The sequence below is a fragment of the Eptatretus burgeri genome, chromosome 2 (assembly GCF_056783735.1).
Source record: "Eptatretus burgeri isolate ZD-2024b chromosome 2, Ebu_testis_v1, whole genome shotgun sequence".
NCBI classification, from domain to species: Eukaryota; Metazoa; Chordata; class Myxini; order Myxiniformes; family Myxinidae; genus Eptatretus; species Eptatretus burgeri.
Genome location: NC_140962.1, coordinates 75,550,112 through 75,573,432, shown reverse-complemented (window position 1 = coordinate 75,573,432; position 23,321 = coordinate 75,550,112). Strand labels below are relative to the sequence as shown.

At 42.1% G+C, this 23,321-nt stretch overlaps 1 protein-coding gene across 3 annotated transcripts in view; it reads left to right on the top strand.

Annotated features, from left to right (window-relative positions):
• The window catches only part of LOC147032358 (uncharacterized), a 76,488-nt gene that overhangs the window by 11,861 nt on the left and 41,306 nt on the right, over nucleotides 1–23,321 (top strand). Inside the window, exons 2-5 of one of the 3 annotated variants that reach the window (XM_085869908.1) lie at nucleotides 4,676–4,732; nucleotides 10,219–10,269; nucleotides 12,460–12,594; nucleotides 14,175–14,315. In XM_085869908.1, coding sequence (XP_085726034.1) covers nucleotides 4,676–4,732; nucleotides 10,219–10,269; nucleotides 12,460–12,594; nucleotides 14,175–14,315 — 384 coding nt within the window. The remainder of the gene's footprint in view (nucleotides 1–4,675; nucleotides 4,733–10,218; nucleotides 10,270–12,459; nucleotides 12,595–14,174; nucleotides 14,316–23,321) is intronic. The other 2 variants (XM_085869909.1, XM_085869910.1) reach the window with 2 other exon arrangements.

Here is a 23,321-nt window from a genome sequence, read left to right as displayed (position 1 = left end):
TAGAGGCCCACGTGGTGAACTACCGAGTATTCACACCCTCGACGGAGCTCGAACGGGACGAGTCATTAGCGTGCTCGACCCGTGCGTAAACTGAGCGGATGGTTACCGAGGTCCCGTCGGTCCAAATGCACACAACTACGGCAACAATGGCCTTTTTTTTAATTCCCCAACACACAACGTGTTAAACCAATGAAGAAAACACAGAAACGAGCTGATACATTTAACAAATGGATAATTATTTACAATAGATGGGGAAAGAACACATAAAGGGCAGAGTTATCCGACTATCAGAAATGCAGTATGTACAAGGCAAAAAGCACTTAACAGTTCCTACTTAAAGACGGGCCCGCAGACAGACGCACACCCAAAAGAAACGAAATGGACCTTCCCGCCTCGTGCGGTCTTCGACGTCCTGGATCGGCGGGACTCAAACCCGCAGCTCAATGCCGCTGCAAGGTTTATTTTGCTAGGGCTCCCTTCGAAACCCGTATCCGTTGCTCCCTAGATAAGAGCGTGTTATAGATTAATGATAACGTTCGTGAATGCTTTGCTTGTGTCGTGCTCCCTGATGTGTCCCCAATAAATCTGGCTGATTTATACGAGATTTGCCGCCGTGAATTTATTTGTGCCGCGCTGAGGAACAATCGCTTGATTTGTATTTAAAACCAAACTGGTTACGGACTATGGCAGACTTCGCTCGGTCTCTGACAAACCCAGTCTGTAGCCGGGGTCTATATCCCCAACTGGTACGGCCCAGGGGTACTTTGGTATCGTGATCTGAGGCGCGTGACCCGAGACCTGTGCTGAACTAGCCGGCATTATAACCCCTGAGACGGCGGTGCTGTTAAGTGCCGCCGAATCCTCAACATCATGGCATCTTCCTAACTCGTTATAAAAACGCTTTTGAGGAGAAAGTTGTTTCTTTAAATCTTTCAAAGGAATCCATATAATCATTTGGGTAAATGCCCTTTTTAGTAAGAAGAGAAATGTCTTTATCCAAGTCAGCTTCAGTCCTAAATTGACACGAAAGTATAGGAAAAGAGATGTTTAAAACCAAAGAACTTAGAGGGCTTGTCATAAATTTTTAAGAGTCAAGAAACCTAATATTTGTATTTACACCCATTTCACTAGTATAAATCTGTTTTGTAAATGAGATGTAATTTTGATCTGTATTGGAAATTGCTGTTATCTTCCCAGGAGTCTTACTTAGTTATTTTATAAAGAGATGCGTATCATAATGACAATTATTATGAAGAAATACAGGTATGAATGTAGGGATTCTATAATTAAGATTACAATTATTATGAGCTGCTCCTCTATATTTCCCCGTTATATGGCAATGATCTCTCACCCTTTTATCAGTTTTTACCAAAGCCTTTGAGCATATATGACAAATCCTTGCTTCTTCAAATTATTTCTCTTCATTTGGAGATAAGTTGAGGGGTTTATTTGTTCTTGACATAATTTTAGTTCGCTTAATACAATCATCTTCAATCCTTTAAACAAATTCATCAGCAGCATCAGGTCCTCTATACAACTCCAACTTGTCATATTTACTTCTTACAGATGATTTAATGGAATAACAGAACCCACAAGGGATATGCTTTTGATATTTTTTGATATCATCAGTCTTTTCCAAGATGCTCTCAAAATCAGCATATTGTTGTGGATTTTCGCTCATTCGGCGTGCGGACGACCGCCTTTCGCTCAATTGCGGCCGCGCGTGCCCACCGAACGAGCAATCGAGTCGCAGCTTTCGGATCAACGCCAAAACCCAGCTACGGGTGTTTTTAACCACACCATAAACCAGCCAACTCTTCTGTCCACGCGCTACAGGGTCAATCGCCGAATTGTCGATGTACCAAATTATTCGCACAGACAGAAATGCCGGGAGTTTATACCTCAACGGAGCCTGCACGAAAACGAGCCGCTTTAAGCAGCTCGTTCCGTGTGCGATTGCCGAGCGGTTTTAAATCGCCAAGCCCCGTCGGACCAGATGTACATTTTATCGGCTTTTAATCAGCCAGCTAATTATTCCGTACGCAATTATGGCAGTCAATGGAGGAAGGGACGCAACGAGCAGGTAACATTCAAAAATGGGGAACATTTATTTGCACACGTAAGCAATGCAATGAATGGGGGTAGGGGACAAGACACGAGTAAAAACCTACAGCCGATATCTATTTCTTTTGTACATGCACTTACAACAATTATACTTACGGACAAGGCGCCACAGACTTTCATGCAAAAACCCCAAGAAAGAAAGAAAGAAAGAACCGGACTCGTAAGCCTTTAATGTTCCTCGGAGCTGGGATGATCGAAGGAGCTCGGCGAGGCCATGCAGGTTACCTCGTCGCCCTTGTGGCGACTCGATGGGTCTTTTGGTCGGTGACCCTCCGTATGTCTCTGTTCACCGGGGGGTGGCACCAAACGCGTCAGTCGCTTAAGCGGCTCGAGCAGCTTTGTGGGTGGCCCTCCTCGGTCGCTTGGCCTTCCCCGCGGCCTGGTCGATCGGGCCTGGCCGACGATGCTTCAGAGGAGCGAACGGGCCTTGCTCTTTTAGAGTTGATGCTCTTTAAGAGCCCGCTCACTCCTCAGCGTCGCTCGACCGACTCTAGGCCCGATCGCTCGGACCGTTACGTAGCTTGCTGGCGACTTCTCTCCGGCTGGCGACTTCTCCCGTCTCCAACTCAACTGCCGGCCTCCCGTCTCCCGACTCCACTGCTGACTCCAACGGCCCAGCCCAACTCTTCTCTCAACTCCACTCGACTGCCTCCACTGACCAACAACGACTAACCACCTCTTGGCATTGAAACGCGCCTTTTTATAGCCCGGAGGGGAGGGGTCGCTCTGGGCTTCATTGCCCCAAATCAGCGCCCTCCCCCTTTTCACCTTTGAACTTTCACCCCCGGCTGGCTCCGCCCCTTTCGCCGTTCTGATCCGATCTCGCCGTCAAACGCGGCCGTGTTTGAGATCACTTTCACAACGCGTCCGTGTTTGAGATCACTTTGCCGCTGTCGAGAATGCCATCGTGTTTGTTTGTGGAGATGTTGTTTGTTGGGATGCCGTTGTTGGTGAAAAGATGGCGGTGTTGTGGAGATTCTGGTGTTGAGATGTTGGCGGTTGTGGAAAAGGTGGTGATTAGATGATTGTTTAAAATAAAAGACAGGAAAGAATAACACTACCTCAAAGGTTCACAGCCCGGCACACAAATAATTTCCGTTATACATCGGTGGGGAAATCTAACCTGGACACACACTTTTCGACATAACTGATCTTCTGGGAACCTGAATGGTGATCTGTGAATTTCCACAACCATAACAATATATTACAAATGGGTGTTTTATACATTTATTTGTTTCATTCAATACAACTTTCTCTCCTGGTCCTGGCATCTCAACAACTGCTGCTTTATGATTTGAACATTTGAGATTTTAAAAGTAGAGCCAAAATGCTCGCCAAACAAGAAAATGTCACCATTTTTTTTTTTTCAGGCAACGTATTATTTCTCCTTAATTTATCAACTATGGCCGAGTGTTTGATCTAAGCAAATTAAATTAAACTCCCCCTCCCCCTCCCAAATTTCTCAATACCTTTAATATGAGATCTCATGGCAGGATATGTTGTTATTGGTGTTGTTGTGGAGTTATGTTTGAAAAAACATTAAAACGTCCAAAAACTTACATAAAAGAACCCCTCACCCCCAACCCACAATTTAAAAGAATAGTGGCCATGACGTTCTCAGGTTCAAGATGCCTCCATATATACTGCCTGGTTTTTTTTTGGTCAAATGGTTTTGAGTTTACTCTTAAATGTTTTGGTAAAAATATCCGGAACTTGAATAAAATGAAAACATCGCCAATCAGTTTATTACCTCTGCCACCGAAGGTGGGTTTGTGTTTTCACCTGTCTGTCTGTCTATCTCGGAACAGGATATCTCAAAGTTGTGGATGGAATATGAGAATTTTTTTAGTTTTTAAAAGAAATTCTTCACCGTTTAGAGATGGGGTCAAGAACGATATACGGTATAGCATATTTTAAAAAGTTATGGATGAGTTATGACTAAACTAGGTGGATTAGTTATTTTGGTGCCACAAACCAGCCGATTAGATTATGGTTCAGGTCTGGCCTTTTAGTGCGATACAAAACGTAAACTGTTCAGCATAGCGGATGTATCCACTCTACTGAGTGCCATTCTAGTTTTATATATTTTGGTGAGGCATGCTGATTCGAACCCCAGCTGAGTCGTGCCAAAGACTTAAAATATGGTACGTGCTCCCTCCTTGCTCAACAATCAGCATTTAAAAGGATTGAGCATGAACAAACAATCATAAGGTTGTAGGCTTTAATAAGCCGGATGGCCTCCTCCTGCATCGAAGTTCCTTGTGAGGGAACATGTTTATATTATATTTTTTGGGGGGATACAAAGTCGAGGCTTGTGGAACACCCAGAACAGCTCTTGGAACAGGGCAAAATGTAATATGTAAAATAGGCAAATGCAGGAATGGAGACATCGTAATGGGGGTTAATGTCAATGTGACACTTGTCTCAATTTTGCTTATCCCAAAACGATTGGGGCAATAATGCTGTTTTAGAAGAAGGAAATTAATGGATGTGAATCAATTTTGAGACTTTCATTGTTATGATTATGACTTTATTTATTTAATATTTGCAGATCATATCATGAAAGTAAAGGTGGAGCCTGATCTCTTGGATGATTTTGAATCTGAAGGTATGAATTTCATCAAAAACCTTTCGCAATGCTTTCTTTTAATTTTGTACTTTTATTATACAGGCTGAGCTTGTGAAAATTGCTCAGAAACTGTATTGCATCTGGAATTTTTATGTTTTTTTTTCTTATCCTTTTAAGATTGTATTATCCTCGGGCCTCTCATTCTGGTTATGACTCTGGCCTCTGGTTCTGGTTCTGCACTGTGCCCTCTTGCATCTGGGTCTGGTTTTGCCCTCTTGCTTCTAGTTCTGATTCCACACTCTCATCCCACCTCTGCCCTCTGACCATATTATTTTTTAACCATGTGAGTGTGTGTGTGTGTGTTTGTGTGTGTTTTGCCCTATACCTCAGAGTGTTTGGACCATAATGCCAAGTTGTCATGCTTCCTTTTGGACAGCGATCAAATATCTGTATTAGCCAAAGTCCACTGTTATCATAATCTGGGTTGCCGACGTTTTTTCTTTGGTCTCAGCTTTGAATTTTGTCTGGCTAGCCTCCATTTACTCTTTGAATATGGCCAGCTGTAACCTTGGCCTGGCCTGCAAGCAATTTTGCTTTAAACTTCAACTTTGGCCTGGCTGGCCTCTGCCTTATCCTGGCTAGCTTCCATTTTCTGTGTTTGTGACCTGCCCACACACACTTCAACTTCAGCTCAGTTTGGCCAGCTTCCATTTTCTGTGTGTACTTAGCCTGACTCATAACGACTTGCAACCACAGTGATTGTCCTTACGACAGAGATAACAAAAAAATTGTGCACCTTGTCGAGGCTCGTATGAGAGCTAACACACAACGCACAGCAAGAGGGGCATGAGACAAGAGGGGCGGGAGTGGGAAGGACAAAACAGTGAGGAACAGAGACATGAGGAGATCTATGGAAGGGAGAGGGATGGGGTGGGGAACACGGGGTATACAAGGTGGATATTACAGGGACTTTCAGGAAGGAAAGCAGGAAATTTGAAGAAGGTAGGTTTGGGGTGGATTAACGGGGGTAGAAAAGATCGAGGTTTTGGATGGAGGGAGATAAGAGGTGGTGTGAACAACTGTTTTGAAGGCCTGGAGGGAAGAATGGGATTGAAGAGAGTTTACGTTTTTTTTACAGCCATTTTTCCCTGCTGTGCAGGGGTTGGGCTTTTTCTTGAGGCAATATTTTTATGGCTGGATGCCCTTCCTGACGCCAACCCTGGTCGCCTCTTACGACACACAGGGATATGGTACACATATTCTTACCGGGGCATACACCGGGACCAGTACACTGGTACTCATTTCACCGACCTCGGAAGGATGACAGGCTGAGTCAACCCCCTGGTGTTAATTCAGCAGCCAACGGGGCTTGAACTCAGGACCCTGGGATCCCAAGCCACCACCCTTACCACTAAGCCAACACCAGGTTGGGATTGAAGAGAGTGTTGAAGTTTATTCCAAAGGTGGGAAAAAAGAGGAATGAAACGGTGAAGGTGAGCAGTGAGACCAGAGAGGAGACGGTAGAAGAGAGAAAGACCACCGACCTGCCTGCGGTGAGAGTGGTAGGCCCAAAGACTCAGCCTCATCGCGGGAGATGCCAATGATCTGAAATGCCTTGGTTTCCACAGCGTGAAACCGAGAAAGGTGGAAGGCTGGAGCACCAGCCCAGAGGGGAGAGCAGTACTCCATCAGGCTGCAGACAAAAGCTTTGTAAGTGGTCAGAGCTTAGGTGGGCCGAGGAAGGACTTTTCAGGACGGAGGATTCCCAGTCGGCAACTGGCTTTGGAGGCCAGGTTGGAAATGTGGCTTTCTCAGGCATGATCAAGTCAGATAGTGAGACCCAGAAGCTTGAAAGAAAGGACTTCTTCCAGAGGATTGTTAAGAAAGCGCATGGGGGGGGGGGGGTTCCAAACGGTCCTTTCGGAGAGAAATCGTGAGAGTGTGAGATTTGTCCAGATTGAAAGACATGTTCCACGTGTTGGACCAGTTTGTGATTTTACCCAGATCTGCAGTGAGCGAAGAAGCTGCCGCATGCCTGTCTGAGGGATGACAGATGCTACGGCAGAGGGTGGAGTCACCAGCAAATAGATAGAGGATTTTCCAGTCGGAGAGATCATTGATGAAAACCAGAAAAAGACCAGGGCCAGAATGCTGCCTTGAGGAACTCCAGCCTGGACAGGAAGAGGGGATGAAAGAACTCCATTTGGGGCCACACGTTGACTGCGATAGGAGAGGAAGTCTGCGAGCAATGAGTGGAGATTGCCTTCGATACCATGGGAAGAGAGTTTGGTGAGCAGGGCAGGGTGTCAGACCGTGTCAAAAGCACACGATATGTCTCGGGATGTAGCTCTGATTTCATGTCCGGCATTGAGGACCTCCATCCATTGTTGGGTGAGCAGTAGCAGCATATCCAGGGTAGAATGACCTGGTCTGAAACCAAATTGATGATCGGAAATCAGGCCATTGGAGAAGAGGAAGGATTTAATGTTTGAAGCGATGATGGATTCCATAACCTTGCTGATGATTGGGAGAAGGCTGATTGGTCTGTAGATGCAGGGATCTGTTTTTGCACCTTTTTATGCAGGGCATTAATGTTTGCTGATTTCCAAGCAGATGGCAGATGACCTTGAGCAAATGAGATGGTGAATAGAACAGAGAGAGGGTGAGCAAGAGCAGAGGAGCAGGTTTTTAGGACATGTGGGCTGATGCCGTCTCGACCGGTTGCAGGATCTGAGTCGAGGTTTGACAGCAAGCTCTCCACCTTGTCAGGAGAAAAGGGCACAGAGTCCAGCAGTTGTGTGCGACTGGGTAAGGTAGGTACAGAAAGCGATGGGGTTTGGACACAAGATTTCGATGCAAACACCGAGTTTAGGCATTCAGCCTTTTCACGTGTGGTATCAGCAGTGTGGCCATTTGAGGTAAGGGAGGGGATGGAGGGGAAACGTACACCAGAAGCAGATTTGATTAGATGCCACCAGGATTTGGTGGAGGGAGAGACGTTTGAGAGTTCAGACTTGAGCTGAGAAAGATGTTGTTTTCTGGCTCTCCTGAGGGTAGATACACACTTGTTCCGAGCTTTATGGAAGGAACTGAGATTGGGTTTGCTTTCCATGAAACAAAGGCAAGTTGGTTCAGGCCAACTGCCTCGCCACAAGCTTCAGTGAACCAAGAGCAGGAGGAAGGGTAGGACAACTGAAGACGAGAGGGGAGAAATCTTTGCATGAGGGAGAGCAAGTTTCTTTGACAGAATTCCCAGGATGAGTTGATGTTTGAGAAAGTTGCGATGGGAGACCAGTCCAGAAGTTTGATGGCTGCTTGGAGACCCTGCCAGTCGGCTTCAGTGAAATGCCAGACTTGACGGTGCTGAGGTGGTTCTCTGATAACAGCTCGAGAGATGTCCACTTTGACAAGGACGTGGTCAGAAGAACTGATTGGAGTGGAGGAAGAACAGCAGATATTTTCAGGGAAATTTGTCAAAATCAGATCCAGAAGAGATAGATTACCATTAGTTGAGATCCAGGTTGGGAAATGAACCGATCGAGGCAGTCCCAATGAGTCGCAGAAAGCTTTTGCTGAAATGCCATGACAGGTGAGAGTGTTACCAACACCTAGCCAACTGGCATAATGACAATTGAAGTCACCACTCATGAGGAAGAGAGTTTTGATGAGAAGATAGAAGTTGGTCCATGTTTTTGGAGAGTGAGGTGTAAATGGAGTCATCACTGTTTGGTGGATGGGACAACACACAAATAAACATGAGGTGAGAGTGGTGGGGAAGCCGTAGCCAGAGGTATTCCTGGGGATGTGGGGGAGTGAGGGCAGTGCATGGAGAGTGAGGAATAGAGTCTTTGATGAAGAGATCAACTCCTCCACCAGGACGAGGCTCAGGTCTGTCATACTGGAGGAGGGAGTAACCAGGGAGAGATACTTGGGAGTCAGAGACGTCTTGAGGGAGGAAAGTTTCTGTTAGGCAGATTATGTGTGGTTTGTTAGTGGCAACCTGTATGGAAAGATCTGTAAGGTTTGAGCGAAGGCCCTGGATATTTGAGGTCCACACTTTTAATGAAGAGGAAGGGGAGGAGGAGGCTTTGGGTGCAGGGGATGGGAGGGGAGGGGAGGGTAGGACAAGGGAGGAGGGGGGGAGGTAATGAGAGTTGTTGAGAGAGTGTGGGGGATTGCACAATAGCCCGGGGAGGGTGCTGGATGAGGAGGATTAAAGGCTCTGTGGTGCCGGGGGAGAAGGGGGGGGGGAAGAGGGGGAAGAAGACAGTTGAGGATTTGAGGATGTGAAGTGATGAGAGGGAGGTGAGAGGGCAAGGGAAGGAGGCAGCTTTGTGGTTGAGAGGGGGAGCAACTTTGAGAAGGATGAGTGAGGGGGGTGAATGGTGGGAGGAGGGTGAGTGGGGAGAGTTGAGGGAGAAAGGTGAGGGGGGAGTTTTTGAGAAAGGTGAGAGGGAAGCTTGGAGGGGGAAGAGTCTGATGGTTGCTTTGAGAGGGAGGGGTGTGAGGGGTGAGTTGGCACTGAAGTTGGAAAAAAAGAATGGTTAATGGAAAGCAAACACTCGTATCAAAGTGGGGTTTAAATTTGTTTTTTAGGTCAGAGATGTGATTAAAGACGTTTGTTGATGGATGCAATATAGGTGAATTAAGAGAATGGAGAAAAGAAACGCTGCAACAGTTGGATTTTTTTAGGCAATGTATGAAGGAAAGGTCGAATTGAGAGCAGTCTGTTGAAATAGAAGAAGAGTAGTGAATAATGATACAGTAATGAGTACCACACGTGTGAAAGAGGAAGATGAAGCTTTATAAGAGATCGTTTTTATTATTATTATTATTAATATTATTATTATTGTTGTTGTTATTTTTGAGAGTTTTTATCAGATTTCGTAATGGGAGGGTTGTAGAAAAAATCGTGAGGGGAATGGTGAATTTGGATCGCAAACGCAGAGGGTGGAAACGGCTCACGTGGTTGTTGGATTGTGTACTTTAGCCGTGGGGTCAAGGTCTCCATCCAAAGCTGTTTAAATGTTTTGGTTTTTGTTAACCTTTTTTTGAATAAAAAAGGCCTCCCTTCCAAGGCGAGGGCCAACAAGCCTGAAACACGTGCCCATGAAACACGTGTCCACCCTTTGAGGTGGACTGGTGTAATAAAATTGAGAATTTAATGCTCTTTCAGATATTGGCTGCAGTGAAATCTTATGGATATGTCGGGAGCTGTAGCTCTGCCAACCTCATGTCTAATAGGTGGAACCAATGCAACTGTTTAGTCAGCTGAGCCTTTTTTTAGTTACAAAAATCATAATTGTATATGTATCGATATGTTTATTTATTTTTACAATTGTTGTTCGGGGGCTTCACTTAAATGCTTTCAAATGACATTTGTAAATTGTGAGGCTTTATTCTTCTCAAATAGAGCTTCAAAGTTTTCTCAGGTTTATTCATTTAATTTGTTTCATGAACATTTGTTTGAAATTGGAGCATAAACTGTGCAAGGATGTTTTATTTATTTTTTCTTCTTCCTATAGGATTTAATGTGAAGGTGGAATCTGAGTTTGGGGATGGCCCTCCTAATCAAGGTAAAGATGTGAATGAACAATTATTTCTCAGAGTGGAGATTTTTCTGAATTATTTATTTCAACAATGTTTGGTGCTCATGAAGGCATTTCCCCACCACCCCCCCCCAAAGAAATCCTTTTTTTTTTCAAGACCAAAGGTGTTGTATGATTGTGGTTGGTGGGTGGTGGAATGATATTTACCAGCATCTGAACATGCCTTGGTATAATCTAATGGCTTTATCAGTTTGGGTATTGTTGGCTTGTTGATGCTATGTAACCCAATCACAAACATAATGTTACCAAGTAAAAATGAGTAGACTCCTTTTAAAATGGTCTTTTTGAAGAGTTTTGATGAAATAATAGCAAAATAAACTGCAAATCACATTTCTCTTTCAAAAATATTTTTACTTGTCTTGTAAATCTCATTACATCTAAAATAGTTTTCAAGTAAGTATACTTACTGTATGTAGTAATGTTGATGGAGTTTATGAATGTTCATGTGGCATATAAATGATTGTAGAGTGATGGAAGAAGGAAATTAACGGATAATGTAATTCTCCCAAGGTTGCAAACGATGCCAATTGAGATCTCACAAGAGTGGCAAAAAGAGATAGATATGCATAAAGTTTGAAATCGGTGTGAAGGCCTCCCTTCCAGTAAATTGGAGTAAATTGATTAACTGCATCAGAGTTTTAGTTTCGTTTGGGAAAGCAAGAACTTTCTATGACAGAACAGAAACTTTGAAGGTTTTTTTTGTTTGTTTGCTTTGTCTGCTTTGTCCTGAAATCTATTTGATTGATTTTTTATGCTGTTTGTGTGTCAATGTATTGCTGAGTCAGAACTGTTCAGCCACCTTCCGTTTGTGAGACTGTTCAGTAAGCTTGCTTGCGATTGGACTTTGTGGAATGACACAATCATATATTCGTGAGTGAGTGATTGGTCGATCTAAGTGGGTGTTCGAACAGTTGAGCACACGTTCTTCCATGATTGAACATCCCACAAACTTAACTTATGGTCAGCAGGAAAATATTTGACAGCAATGCTACTTTTGAAAAACATGCAAGAAACATGCCACATTACTTTTCGACATCCATCCATTCTGGACATCTTTAAAGCAAAAGGTGCTTGGGGAATCTTTGATCAGGATTATTCATAATCTGAAGTATCTTTATTTTTCTTGCTTGTGGATGTAATGGATGCTGTCCTTGAGCGTAAAATGCATGGATGTATTTTCCTTTAATTACCAATGACCATTAACTCTGGTCAATGTTATGACCAGGTATTACAGAGTTGGTCAATTTTTTGACCACAGGTTATGGAGAACCACTTACTGGTAGCCTCTTGACACTAATTTGGTAAAACAAAATATTACAAATCGTGTCCCAGTTGGGCAAACTCCTCCCCGAAAGTGGCTTCAAAGTCCAGGTTAAATTTTGCTGCCAAAAATTACCCTCAGAAATAGCAAGCAGAAAACCCTGGATTATGCATGATAATACAGTGCTCAAAGTGCTACAGGCCGCTTCTTCTTTTCCATATAATATGTATGGTCAAATCAACTAAACTTATTGAAAAAATAAATTGTGAAAATGCATGGTTGGATTAATTGTGTTGATTTACTATAACAGCAGCAACACTATATGCAAACCTTGCTGCCAAAAGAGAATATATTCTGAAAGTTTTAATACTGTTGTAATATTTACTGTGGGCTGTTGGACAATAACAGTTACTGTCTGGAAATTTTCTCAATTGTCTGAAATTTGTGACGATCTTCAGAACATTGCCATGAACTCTGACTGACCCATCTGAAATGCTCATGGTGTACTGTAAAAAATATCCGGTCGTCAGTCAAGCTTATTTATCTTGAATTCATAGAAAAGACACACTTTTTGACAGGGGAAAAAATGAATTAAAAAAAACCACAAAGAATAATATATACGATGTCTTATCACCCACCACACATGTTAGAGAAAAGCCTTGATGTAAAGAAAAAAAAGTACATTAGACACAACGAACTGACAATGTTGATTTTGAAGAAGAGATCATAATAAACGAATAGTCTTTCCACAAAAGGCAGGAAACCTATTTTGAAAACCGTTGTCAATGCACAGATGCATGTTTGATCCTGTAACCCGTCGTTTAATCCACTACAGTTGATGGTTTTAATTTCCTGTCAATTTGCTTGCATCCATACAATATGATTGCATGGAAAAGGCGATCTGGTGGAGGCAGAATGTTTCCAAAATGACATTCCTGCAACTTCCAATGAGGCTTTCATCAGAATCCATGTGAAGGAAGAGTCTTCTGCTGATCTTACGGAGGCTGGAATTGGTGATCGTTATATTTCTGGTGAGTTCACCCTTGCATGACACAACAATGAGTTTGCCTTTTAAAAGCTCAGTACAAGATGACTGACTGAAGTTATTTGGCCCCAGAATACATTCACCGTGTCCCAATTGCAACACTTACCAAATTCAGTTCGTGCTCATTTAAATACGATGACAAATGTCATGTGGGAAGTAAAATGTGCAATACAATCCATCAATATCTAAATGAGAACACGCACAAAGAGTCATTGACAGCGATGTTTATATTCTGCTCAAATGGCCAACAGTTCCTCGTAGAACTGCCACTCAGAAGTATTTACTATATTTCCTCCACGAAACATCTCCACTGTAATAAGCACCACCCGAGGAGGGGGTTGAAAAAATAAATGGCGCCCTCCAATAAACGATGCAGGCAGTTTTTGGGGTCAAGCAAAAAAAAAAATCACTGCCAAACAATTTTGCTTTCGTAATAAATGTATATATTACTAAAAGGAGCACCATCCGTCTGTCCCTGTGTCCAGCAAGCTTTCTTATAAAGGGTTCCTGCTGTCATAGAAGAATAAAAAAGGTACCGTTGGAAAGTTGATAATCTATTTGCTTTGAACAAAAATTTGTCTGTTTAATTCCCGTTTTAAAAGCCCGTCTTTCCAGGACTGAAGAAGAAGCTTAATGCAGTGGTAACTTTTGTTAATATTCGACGACAGCAAGATCCATTTACAATAAATCATGACGGGCACGGAAGGAGCACACAAAATCATATAATCACCGAATGGTCCAGTTTATTTTAACATTTACTGTAAAATCTACCCTCACTAATAAATGCAGAATGTGTCAACCTACTGGAAATCTTGAATGTTATATGATTTCTAATAACTGGGCGTGTATGTACCCGTTACTTTGCTGAAGGGTTTAATCTAAAGAGAACCTGTTGCGCTTCACAAACATATTCCACATCTACTTGACTCTCGATGAGGATGTAAAATTAAGTGAAACACGCATAATAAGGGTCTTTTATAAGTTATAACACGTATTTGTTCTTGCTGCTGTCATTGTGGTTGTGATTGTTGTTTGTGTGCTCCTTCCATATACACCATTATATATATATATATATATATATATATATATATATATATATATTTTCTTTTGCTTCGAGAAGTATTACTACATATATAATTTTGTATGCTCCTTCCATATCCGTCACTTTTTATAAAGGGTTTCTGCTGTCGTACAGAACAAGTCTCAGGCACTGTAACGAGCAACAGTGATTTGGGAAATAAATAAACACAGTGTGTCGGTCAAGTTTGGCTGACAAGATGGTGGATTAAAAAAATAAAAAGATACGTGACCTTGTGACGTCACGTTAGCAACCTCGATAGATCCTAATAAAGTCTGAAGTGGTGGATATATCAATTTATTTATGTAGGTCTATTTTGAGCTTATTTTGAAGTTAAGAAAGAAACTCATGTTGAACAAAATAGTCATTATCCAGATGCTTGTTTGATCATGGTTAAAACCTGTAGTTAAAACCACTGCGGTTGGTGGTTTGAATTTGCATGTCATTATAATCGCTGTCATGCAACATAATGACTCTGTTTCATACAGAGAAAGGGGATCTGGTGGAAGCGGGTTGTCTCCAAAGTCACGTTCCTCCGACTTCCAATGAGGGTTTCATTAGAATTTGTGTAAAGGAAGAGCCTTCTGGTGATCCTTTGGAGGCTGGCATTGGTGATCATTACACATCTGGTGAGTTCACCCTTGCTCACGAGACAAAATTCTGAAATTGTCTTGACAATGCCATGTACAAACCGCTTGCAAAAGGTCATTTTGTTTCTATCAAAGCTTTGCTGCATAACAATTGCATCAGTTTTGCATAACACACAGGTCGTGTACTTTGAAGTCTATTGATAAATGCCGGAAATCAAATTCCCAATGGATGCATGTGCTTTTTCATACACCTCTGAGAAACAAATTACCACTATTGAAACAAATGTATTTGTATGACATCGTGAAATTATTTTAAATTTGATGTAACGTCAAGATGTGTTCACAATAATTTTACTGTAAAGTGTTTCAGAGGACCAAATTTTTAAATTGCTCACATTGTGATCAGATTTTCATCTCTTCTGCGATAAGTAACGACTTGGACAAAAGAGGGAGGAGTAAGAGTGTAGGAATAGTGCATTTAAGAAGTGATTTTTTTTTTCATTTTTGGCCTTGTTTTTCCATTGTGCATGGGATTGATTGTAACATGTTCACAGACAAAAGTGGGAATGATATTTGGTTATTACCATCAAGATAATCAAAAATTATATACTGTACCACATGCCCACAAATCAAATTGGATTCACAAGCTGAAGTTGAAGAACATCTTGTCCAACCACATGGTTAGTTTGTCATTTGTCTTAAGAAAAGACCACTTATGACATAACTATCAATGAACACTGTTGATCCCATAGTTTTTTTTGAGCAACACGTTGAGAAATGTAAATGCTAGTAATTGAGGCATTTACCTCTATCCGTGTAACACAATTCACTCGCACTCCAAATGCAAAGAAAGAAATTCTAAAATTGATTGATCAATAGGATAAGGATTTTAACAAAATATACTCCCCACAAAATGGAAAATACAATTGACTTCTTCCATTTGGAATACCTCCTTATTTGTGCACATACATTTTAACAGGGTCTTCTGTTGACCACTTGCACCATTTCAAATCCACAGTTTTTAATAGAGCCTTTTATTTTTTTGTTCAAGAGATGGAGTTATTGCCGCTACGATATATGTGGATGTATATATGTGTAAATATATATAATTCATTTATTCAGTTATACAGAATGTCATTTGGCTAAATGACAATTAAAACCCTCTTCAATTTGCTTGTACTACCTCAATTTACATAGGGGGTTCACTCTCTGCAAAAAACAAATACAGAAACTCAAGATAACATTGGACACACAAAGGCAATAAAAAAGTTTTGTTGATCCGGAAAAAAAAAATTATGCCTGGGAACTAAACAGAGAAAGATTTCAAGCCATTATGGAGAATGGTGATTGATTGAGACAGGCGATACCTATGATGGAGTCCGAAACCAAACCTTCCTTCCTGTCCTTTAACCTAATTATACCTTATAACTCTTAGTATTTCAGCAAATCCTATTATTGTAGACTGAAAGTGCATGGAATCTGAATAAAAAAGGTCAAACTGTGTTAATAGACAGGAGATTAAGTACTAGTCTTGCCCGTGAAGACGAGTGTCGATTTGCGTTGACGGAGAGGTAGAACAATGGATAAAATCAATAGAATATTGATTGAGGTTAATTTCGTCGGAGGGAAGCTGACATTTTTAACAAAAGGTCAATGTGCTTGCAAATTGTCTGGTTTTCCTTCACTAACTATTATTCTTATTCGTATTCTGGTGTTCTGCCCAAAGGCAGGTTCAGGACTGCTGAGGCAGTTTCTTGGCATTAAGGGTTATGCTCGGTGGTTTGCCGTTGCCTTCCCAGCAGTAGTGAGGGAATTTGTAATTTGGCCAGGGTGATAGCGATAGCTCGCCTACTCTTCACAGAGGACACCATGGGGTCTTTAATATCCATCAACAATTGCCGGCAGATGGGCCACCAGTTCAACATCCATCTGAGGGACAGCAGGCACATTGATGAAACAAACACCCTGCCTGTGAAACACCAGAGTGGCAGTTTATAGCTGGTTGGGATTCAAACCCAGGCAAGACAACTTTGAGGCAAATGTGCATACCTTTGGGCCATCCTGTCAGCCCACTAACTGTGATATTGGAGACAAAATGCTCATGGGAGCCCATATATTATGTTGAAATTGTTATTTTATTCTTAACAGTAGTATTTCCATAATTTGGTAGCATGACACAAATTTCAGGTCCACTTTGGAAGATATGCTGATCCAGGGGAAACCACTTTTTTGCCATTTCTTATAATCCCTGGAACACATCCATTCAAATTGGCACTATCCACTGCAAAGAAGTTGAGCAATAATCCAAATTTTTGTACATACACATAGAATCACAGTTCAGTAAACACTAGCAAATACAACCTCTCGCTTTGCTGATGGGTATATTGAGGTGAGAGAGGGACATGGGTGGCAGAGAGAGAGAGGGGGACAGGGGTGGGGGAAGAGAGACAGAGAGACAGATAGACAGACAGAGAGACTTTTGACTTTTGAAGTCCTTTTATTACAAAAGTAAAAAATATATGCATGTACAAATTACAAGTTAGAAAACACCAAGAAAACGAAAAAGAGAAAAAGGATTAAAGTGAGAGAAAAAAAAACAGAAAAAATATCAAGCAAATGTTCATTTGAAATCTAAGAAAAGTAAAGCAGAAAAATAAATAGCAATAACTACAAAATCAGAAACAGGTTGCATCATTATAGGAATGATCTCAAATAAATAATACCAAATCATTTCATGAACCTCGCAAACACCCTCCAAGCACCATTTTTCCACAAAATCATCAATATCCATGGTTTTGGAAAATTTTAAAAGTTTTAACCTTGCGGAAACAAGTGCACTAAAAAAAGACTTTACATTGCATTGTTGAAGTGGTTTACCATTTTTCTTCTCCTTTCTCGATAGATATGTAGCAAGCTTTGCTGTACCAACAAAAAAACATAGCAGTTCATACTTTTTGGCATGTTGGCATTCTTTTTTGAACCCAAAAATAAATGAATGAAAATTAAACGTGAAATTCATTTTGAGAGAAACAAAATTTAACCAATAAAATAATGTAATGTCTTTCACAGTCAATAAAAAAATGCAATAAGTCCACGTTTGCAGAACAAAATGGGCAGCATGCAGATATTGGGGCAAAGTTCCTGACATATGTGTTACATGGGATAATCCAGTGGGCAAGGCGCCACATGAGATCTCCCGTTCTTTTGGCGATTGGTTTACAATACATTGATTCCCATACAGGTTCAGAGGGAAGACCGGCAGGAAGGAGCCTCTTCCAACGTGACACTCCATTTCGTGGTGACACGCCGAGAATTATCTTCAAGCATGACTTGTACAGGTTCTTTCTGGTGGCAGTATGAAGTTCATTTGTCCCTGTGCTAACAGGGGGGAGATCTCTGGGAGAACAGTCAAAGAGTAGCTTTGGGAAATGGGGTTCTTCAGGATGAACACGAGTGCTCTGAGTCTATAACAGTCGTAACTGATGACTTTTTTTGTACAACCTTCCTCATGATTAGTCCAAGTGTCCTCTTGGATCGAATCCCTGTTGAAGTTGAAATTTCCTCCACAGTCTTCCACCCTACACCAGAGTTTGGCCGTAGGTGCCAAACTTTGTTTATGCCCGCGTCATTGAACCGCTGGCACAATTCACGACTCCTGAATATATCAGGAAAGAGAGGATTAAAAAATAGTGGCTCAACTTCATACATCCCTGGGGAGCATGCGTCTGCTTTGCGACTCACAGAGAGTCCTTTCCAGGCATTGAGAAAGCTCTGATAAAATAAGGGAAAAAGTGATGTATCCACATCCTTGAAGTGTGTCAGGAATATTTCGAGACCATAGCCAAAACTGCCCGCCTGTTGCAAAATGTGACAGGCCAAGGGACGGTTTGGCAGGTGTTCAGCATATAGGAGCGTTTAACGGAAGACAAGCGAAAAGCCATGATGCGGGAATTCACATGAACTAGGTTTTGACCTCCATTGGACGAAGTATGGCATATTATATTTGGCCACAGCCAGTGATGGCCTCCCCAAAAAAAGTCCACCAATTTTGCCTGGATCGTGACCAGCAGTACTTCTGGTGGTTGCAGGCAAATAAATTTATGCCACAGAGCTGCAGCAACCAAGTTATTGGCCACCAAGACATGGCCTTTAAAAGGTAGATGTGGTAGGGCTCTTCTCCACCTGTTCAATTTCTTCCTTATTTCTTCACCCGTGTCTTCCCAGTTCTTTTTCATGAATTGTGTGGAACCCAGGAAAACACCAAGATATGCCACACCTTCTGTCTTCCATTCCAGGTTTTCTGGAAGTAGCGGTGGAGGTGTCATGACGGGAAGGCAATTTTTAAGGTGTGGCACCCACAGTGCCTTACTTTTCTTCCAATTAACTTTTTAGGGTAGAAGCCAGGAAAAAGGTTCTCAGGGAATCTGTGAGTGCAGCAATGTCTTGGTTGTTCCTGATGATGATGCAGACATCATCAGCATAAGCAGATATCTTCAACAAAGGACTCCTTGGAAAGCAAGTTAGACCAGAGATATTTTCCCTGAGTGTATAAGGTAGTGGTTCTATTGCCAACGCAAAGAGCAAGCCTGAAACTGGGCAACCCTGCCGCACCCCACTCTGAACCTGTATTGGGGAAATCAATTCATTGTTAACCTTCATTATATTAAATATGTCAGTGTACAATAAAGCAATGAAAGCTTTGAAATTTACCCCAAATCCATGTGCTTTGAGGATCCGCCACAAGAAAGCATGATCAATACTATCGAAAGCTTTTTCCAAGTCTAAAAGAATATCCAAAAATCATTTCGATCAAAGCAAGCACATGTTAGATCCCGAACCAAGAAAATATTGTCATTAATGGAACGACTGGAGATGCAGAAAGCCTTATCGGGTAGGACAAGATTGCCAATGACTTTCTTCAGACGATTTGCCATCGCTTTTGAAAAGAGTTTGAAGTCCGTACACAGCAATGAGACCGGTCGCCAGTTTTCCATCTTTCGTAGATCACCCGACTTTGGGAGGAGACTCACCACTGCTCTCCGGATACTTAATGGCATTACCCCGGATCGCAAAGATTCATGGATTATGTTCAAGAGTTCCGGACCTATAAGGTCCCAAAATTCCAGATAAAATTCTGCAGGTATGCCATCAATTCCGGGTGCCTTTCCAGAGTTCATTTCACCCAGTGCTCGTTCTAGTTCTGCGAGGGTTAACGGCACCTCCAGCTCCAGATGCTGAGTCTCAGTCAAGGATGGGAGATGGGATGGAAAGAGGTTTATCTTATCCTCATAAACATCTTTTTTTGAAAATAGTTCTGAATAGAACTTTCTAATGGTAGTTTTTTTACCTCATCAATTTGTGATTACATTTTCACTAGGGTCAAAAACTGATAAAAAAAAAAACCCGTATCTTGCCAAAAGGTGACCACGTGTGACTTCTTTAAGGTCACACTGAGGTGAACAGAGCTGCTATCCACAAGGAGCGACTCCTTGAGGAATATCTGCCTACGAGAGATTCCGATGAGAATCATTCTACAGAGTAACCATGAAAAATATGCATTTTCCTCATAACGTCACCAAATGACGTCATAATGTCTCAAGCTTGACATATCCAGAAAGCACTCATCGAGGTGTTCAATTTGAGGTACGACACGATATGGTTCCTAAAACTTGAAAATTTGACCTTAGGTGTTAACCATCAAGGTCAAGGCCAATCGCCACCAAAAACTAATCGGCTGAGCGCCAGACCATATAGTACATTCCCATAAAGTTTGGAGACGATCCGATTAAAATTACTCAAAAAATAAGGGTTTTGTCGACTCCCCTGATTTGCGACAAAGTGAACTTGACCTTTGACCTTGACCTTCAAAATTTTGTGCGCTGAAAGGGACCTCTATAGGCCTCTGATATGCGAAGTTACAAAATTTCCAATGATAACTGTGCTCTGCAGAGTGATTTATATGTGATTATAGACAAAAAAAAAAAAACATATGAAGGTCAAGGCCAATCGCCACCAAAAATTAATCAGCTAAGCACCAGACCATGAACTATATTCCCATGAAGACGATCCGATCAAAATTACTCAAAAAATAAGGGTTTCCTCGACTCCCCTAATTTGCGACAGTGACCTTGACCTTTGACCTTGACCTTCAAAATTCTATGCGCTGAAAGGGACCTCTATAGGCCTCTGATATGCAAAGTTACAAAAATTTCCAATGATAACTGTGCTCTGCAGAATTTTTTATACATGATTACAGACAAAAGAAAAACAAACAAACCAAAAAAAACATATGAAGGTCAAGGCCAATCGACACCAAAAATTAATCAGCTGAGCGCCAGACCATGAACTATATTCCCATGAAGTTTGAAGACGATCCGATCAAAATTACTCAAAAAATAAGGGTTTCGTCGACTCCCCTGATTTGCGACAAAGTGATCTTGACCTTTGACCTTGACCTTCAAAATTTTGTGCGCTGAAAGGGACCTCTATAGGCCTCTGATATGCGAAGTTACGAAATTTCCAATGATAACTGTGCTCTGCAGAGTGATTTATATGTGATTATAGACAAAAAAAAAAAAACATATGAAGGTCAAGGCCAATCGCCACCAAAAATTAATCAGCTGAGCACCAGACCATGAACTATATTCCCATGAAGACGATCCGATCAAAATTACTCAAAAAATAAGGGTTTCCTCGACTCCCCTAATTTGCAACAAAGTGACCTTGACCTTTGACCTTGACCTTCAAAATTCTATGCGCTGAAAGGGACCTCTATAGGCCTCTGATATGCAAAGTTACAAAAATTTCCAATGATAACTGTGCTCTGCAGAATTTTTTATACATGATTACAGACAAAAGAAAAACAAACAAACCAAAAAAAACATATGAAGGTCAAGGCCAATCGACACCAAAAATTAATCAGCTGAGCGCCAGACCATGAACTATATTCCCATGAAGTTTGAAGACGATCCGATCAAAATTACTCAAAAAATAAGGGTTTCGTCGACTCCCCTGATTTGCGACAAAGTGATCTTGACCTTTGACCTTGACCTTCAAAATTTTGTGCGCTGAAAGGGACCTCTATAGGCCTCTGATATGCAAAGTTACAAAAATTTCCAATGATAACTGTGCTCTGCAGAATTTTTTATACGTGATTGCAGACAAAAAAAAAAAACATACAAGCTGACTAACATGTCTTGCAAAAACTTCGTTTTGGCAAGATAATAAAAAAAAACATACAAGCTGACTAACATATCTTGCAAAAGCTTCGTTTTGGCAAGATAATAAGCTGAGATGGCTTGGTTTCAGCTTCAAGGTGGAAAAAGGATTTACTTGGGCTATCCGATACTTTTAGATTATGGATTCTAAGGCGAACTAATGATCCTGCAGCCTTTTCCTGAAATAGTTACCAAAGCTAAGTCCTTTTTTCGAGGAGTAATTTATAAATTTGTCTCATTTTCTTGTTTTGCGAGTTTGTTCTCCAGTTTTAGAATATCGGTTTCTAACTGGGCTAATGTGATAAAAAAAAAAATTTGTATACCTTGTCGAGGCTCGTATGAGAGCTAACACACAACGCACAACAAGGGGGCATGAGACAAGAGGGGCGGGAGTGGAAGGGACAAAATAGTGGGGAACAGACACATTAGGTGATCTGTGGAAGGGATAGGGATGTGGATAGGACGGGGAACATGGGGAAGAGAAGATGGACATTACAGGGACTTTCAGGAAGGAAAGCAGGGGAATTGAAGGAAGTGGGCTTGGGTGGATTATCGGGGGTAGAAAAGATCGAGGATTTGGATGGGGGGTGATGAGAGGTGATGGTGAACAGCTGTTTTGAAAGCCTGGAGGGAAGAATGGGAAAGAATAGAGTGAGGGAGTTATTCCAAAGGCAGGAAAAAGAGGAATGAAAGAGTGAAGGTGATTCGTGATTTTGGTAGTTTTACCAGAAGGGGGTTGTTGGCGGACCTTGAGCGCCCTGTGGAAATATGGTGGGGACAAATCGCAGAGAGCAGGGGGGGCAAGGCTGGAGAGGAGTCGGTAGAAGACAGAAAGACCACCGACCAACCTGCGGTGATTGAGTGAGAGGCCCAAAGACTCAGCTTCATTGCGGGAGATGCCGATGATCCTAAATGCCCTGGTTTCGACAGCGTGAAGCTGAGAAAGTTGGGAGGCAGGAGCACCAGCCCACAGGGAAGAGCAGTACTCCATCAGGCTACGGACAAAAGCTTTGTAAGTGGTCAGGAGCTCAAGAAGGCCGAGGAAGGACTTTGCACGACGGAGGATTCCCAGTCGGCAACTGGCTTTTGAGGCGAGGTTGGAAATGTGACTTTCCCAGGAAAGGTCATGGCAGATAGTGAGACCCAGAAGTTTGAAAGAAAAGACTTCTTCCAGAGGTTTGTTGAGAAAGTGGATGGGGGGGGTTTCTAAATGGTCCTTTCGAAGAGACATAGTGAGAGTGTGAGATTTGTCAGGATTGAAAGACATTTCCACATGTTGGACCACTTTGTGATTTTTATCCAGATCTGCAGTGAGCGAAGAAGCTGCTGCTTGCCGGTATGAGGGATGACAGATGGTACGGCAGAGGGTGGAGTCATCGGCAAAGAGATATAGAGGATTTTCCAGAGGGTCGGCGAGATCATTGATGAAAACCAGAAAAAGAACAGGGCCCAGAACGCTACCTTGAGGAACTCCAGCCTGCACAGGAAGAGGGGATGAAAGAACTCCATTTAGGGCCACACGTTGACTGCGACAGGAGAGGAAGTCTGCGAGCCATGAGTGGAGATGGCCGTCGATACCATGGAAAGACAGTTTGGTGAGCAGGGCAGGGTGCCAGACTGTGTCAAAAGCACGTGATATGTCCAGGGATACGGCTCGGATTTCCTGTCTGGCATTGAGGACCTCCATCCATTGATGGGAGAGCAGAAGCTGCATATCCACGGTAGAGTGACCTGGTCTGAAACCAAATTGATGATCGGAAAGCAAGCCATTGGAGAAGAGGAAGGATTTCATGTCTGAAGCGATGATGGATTCCATAACCTTGCTGAT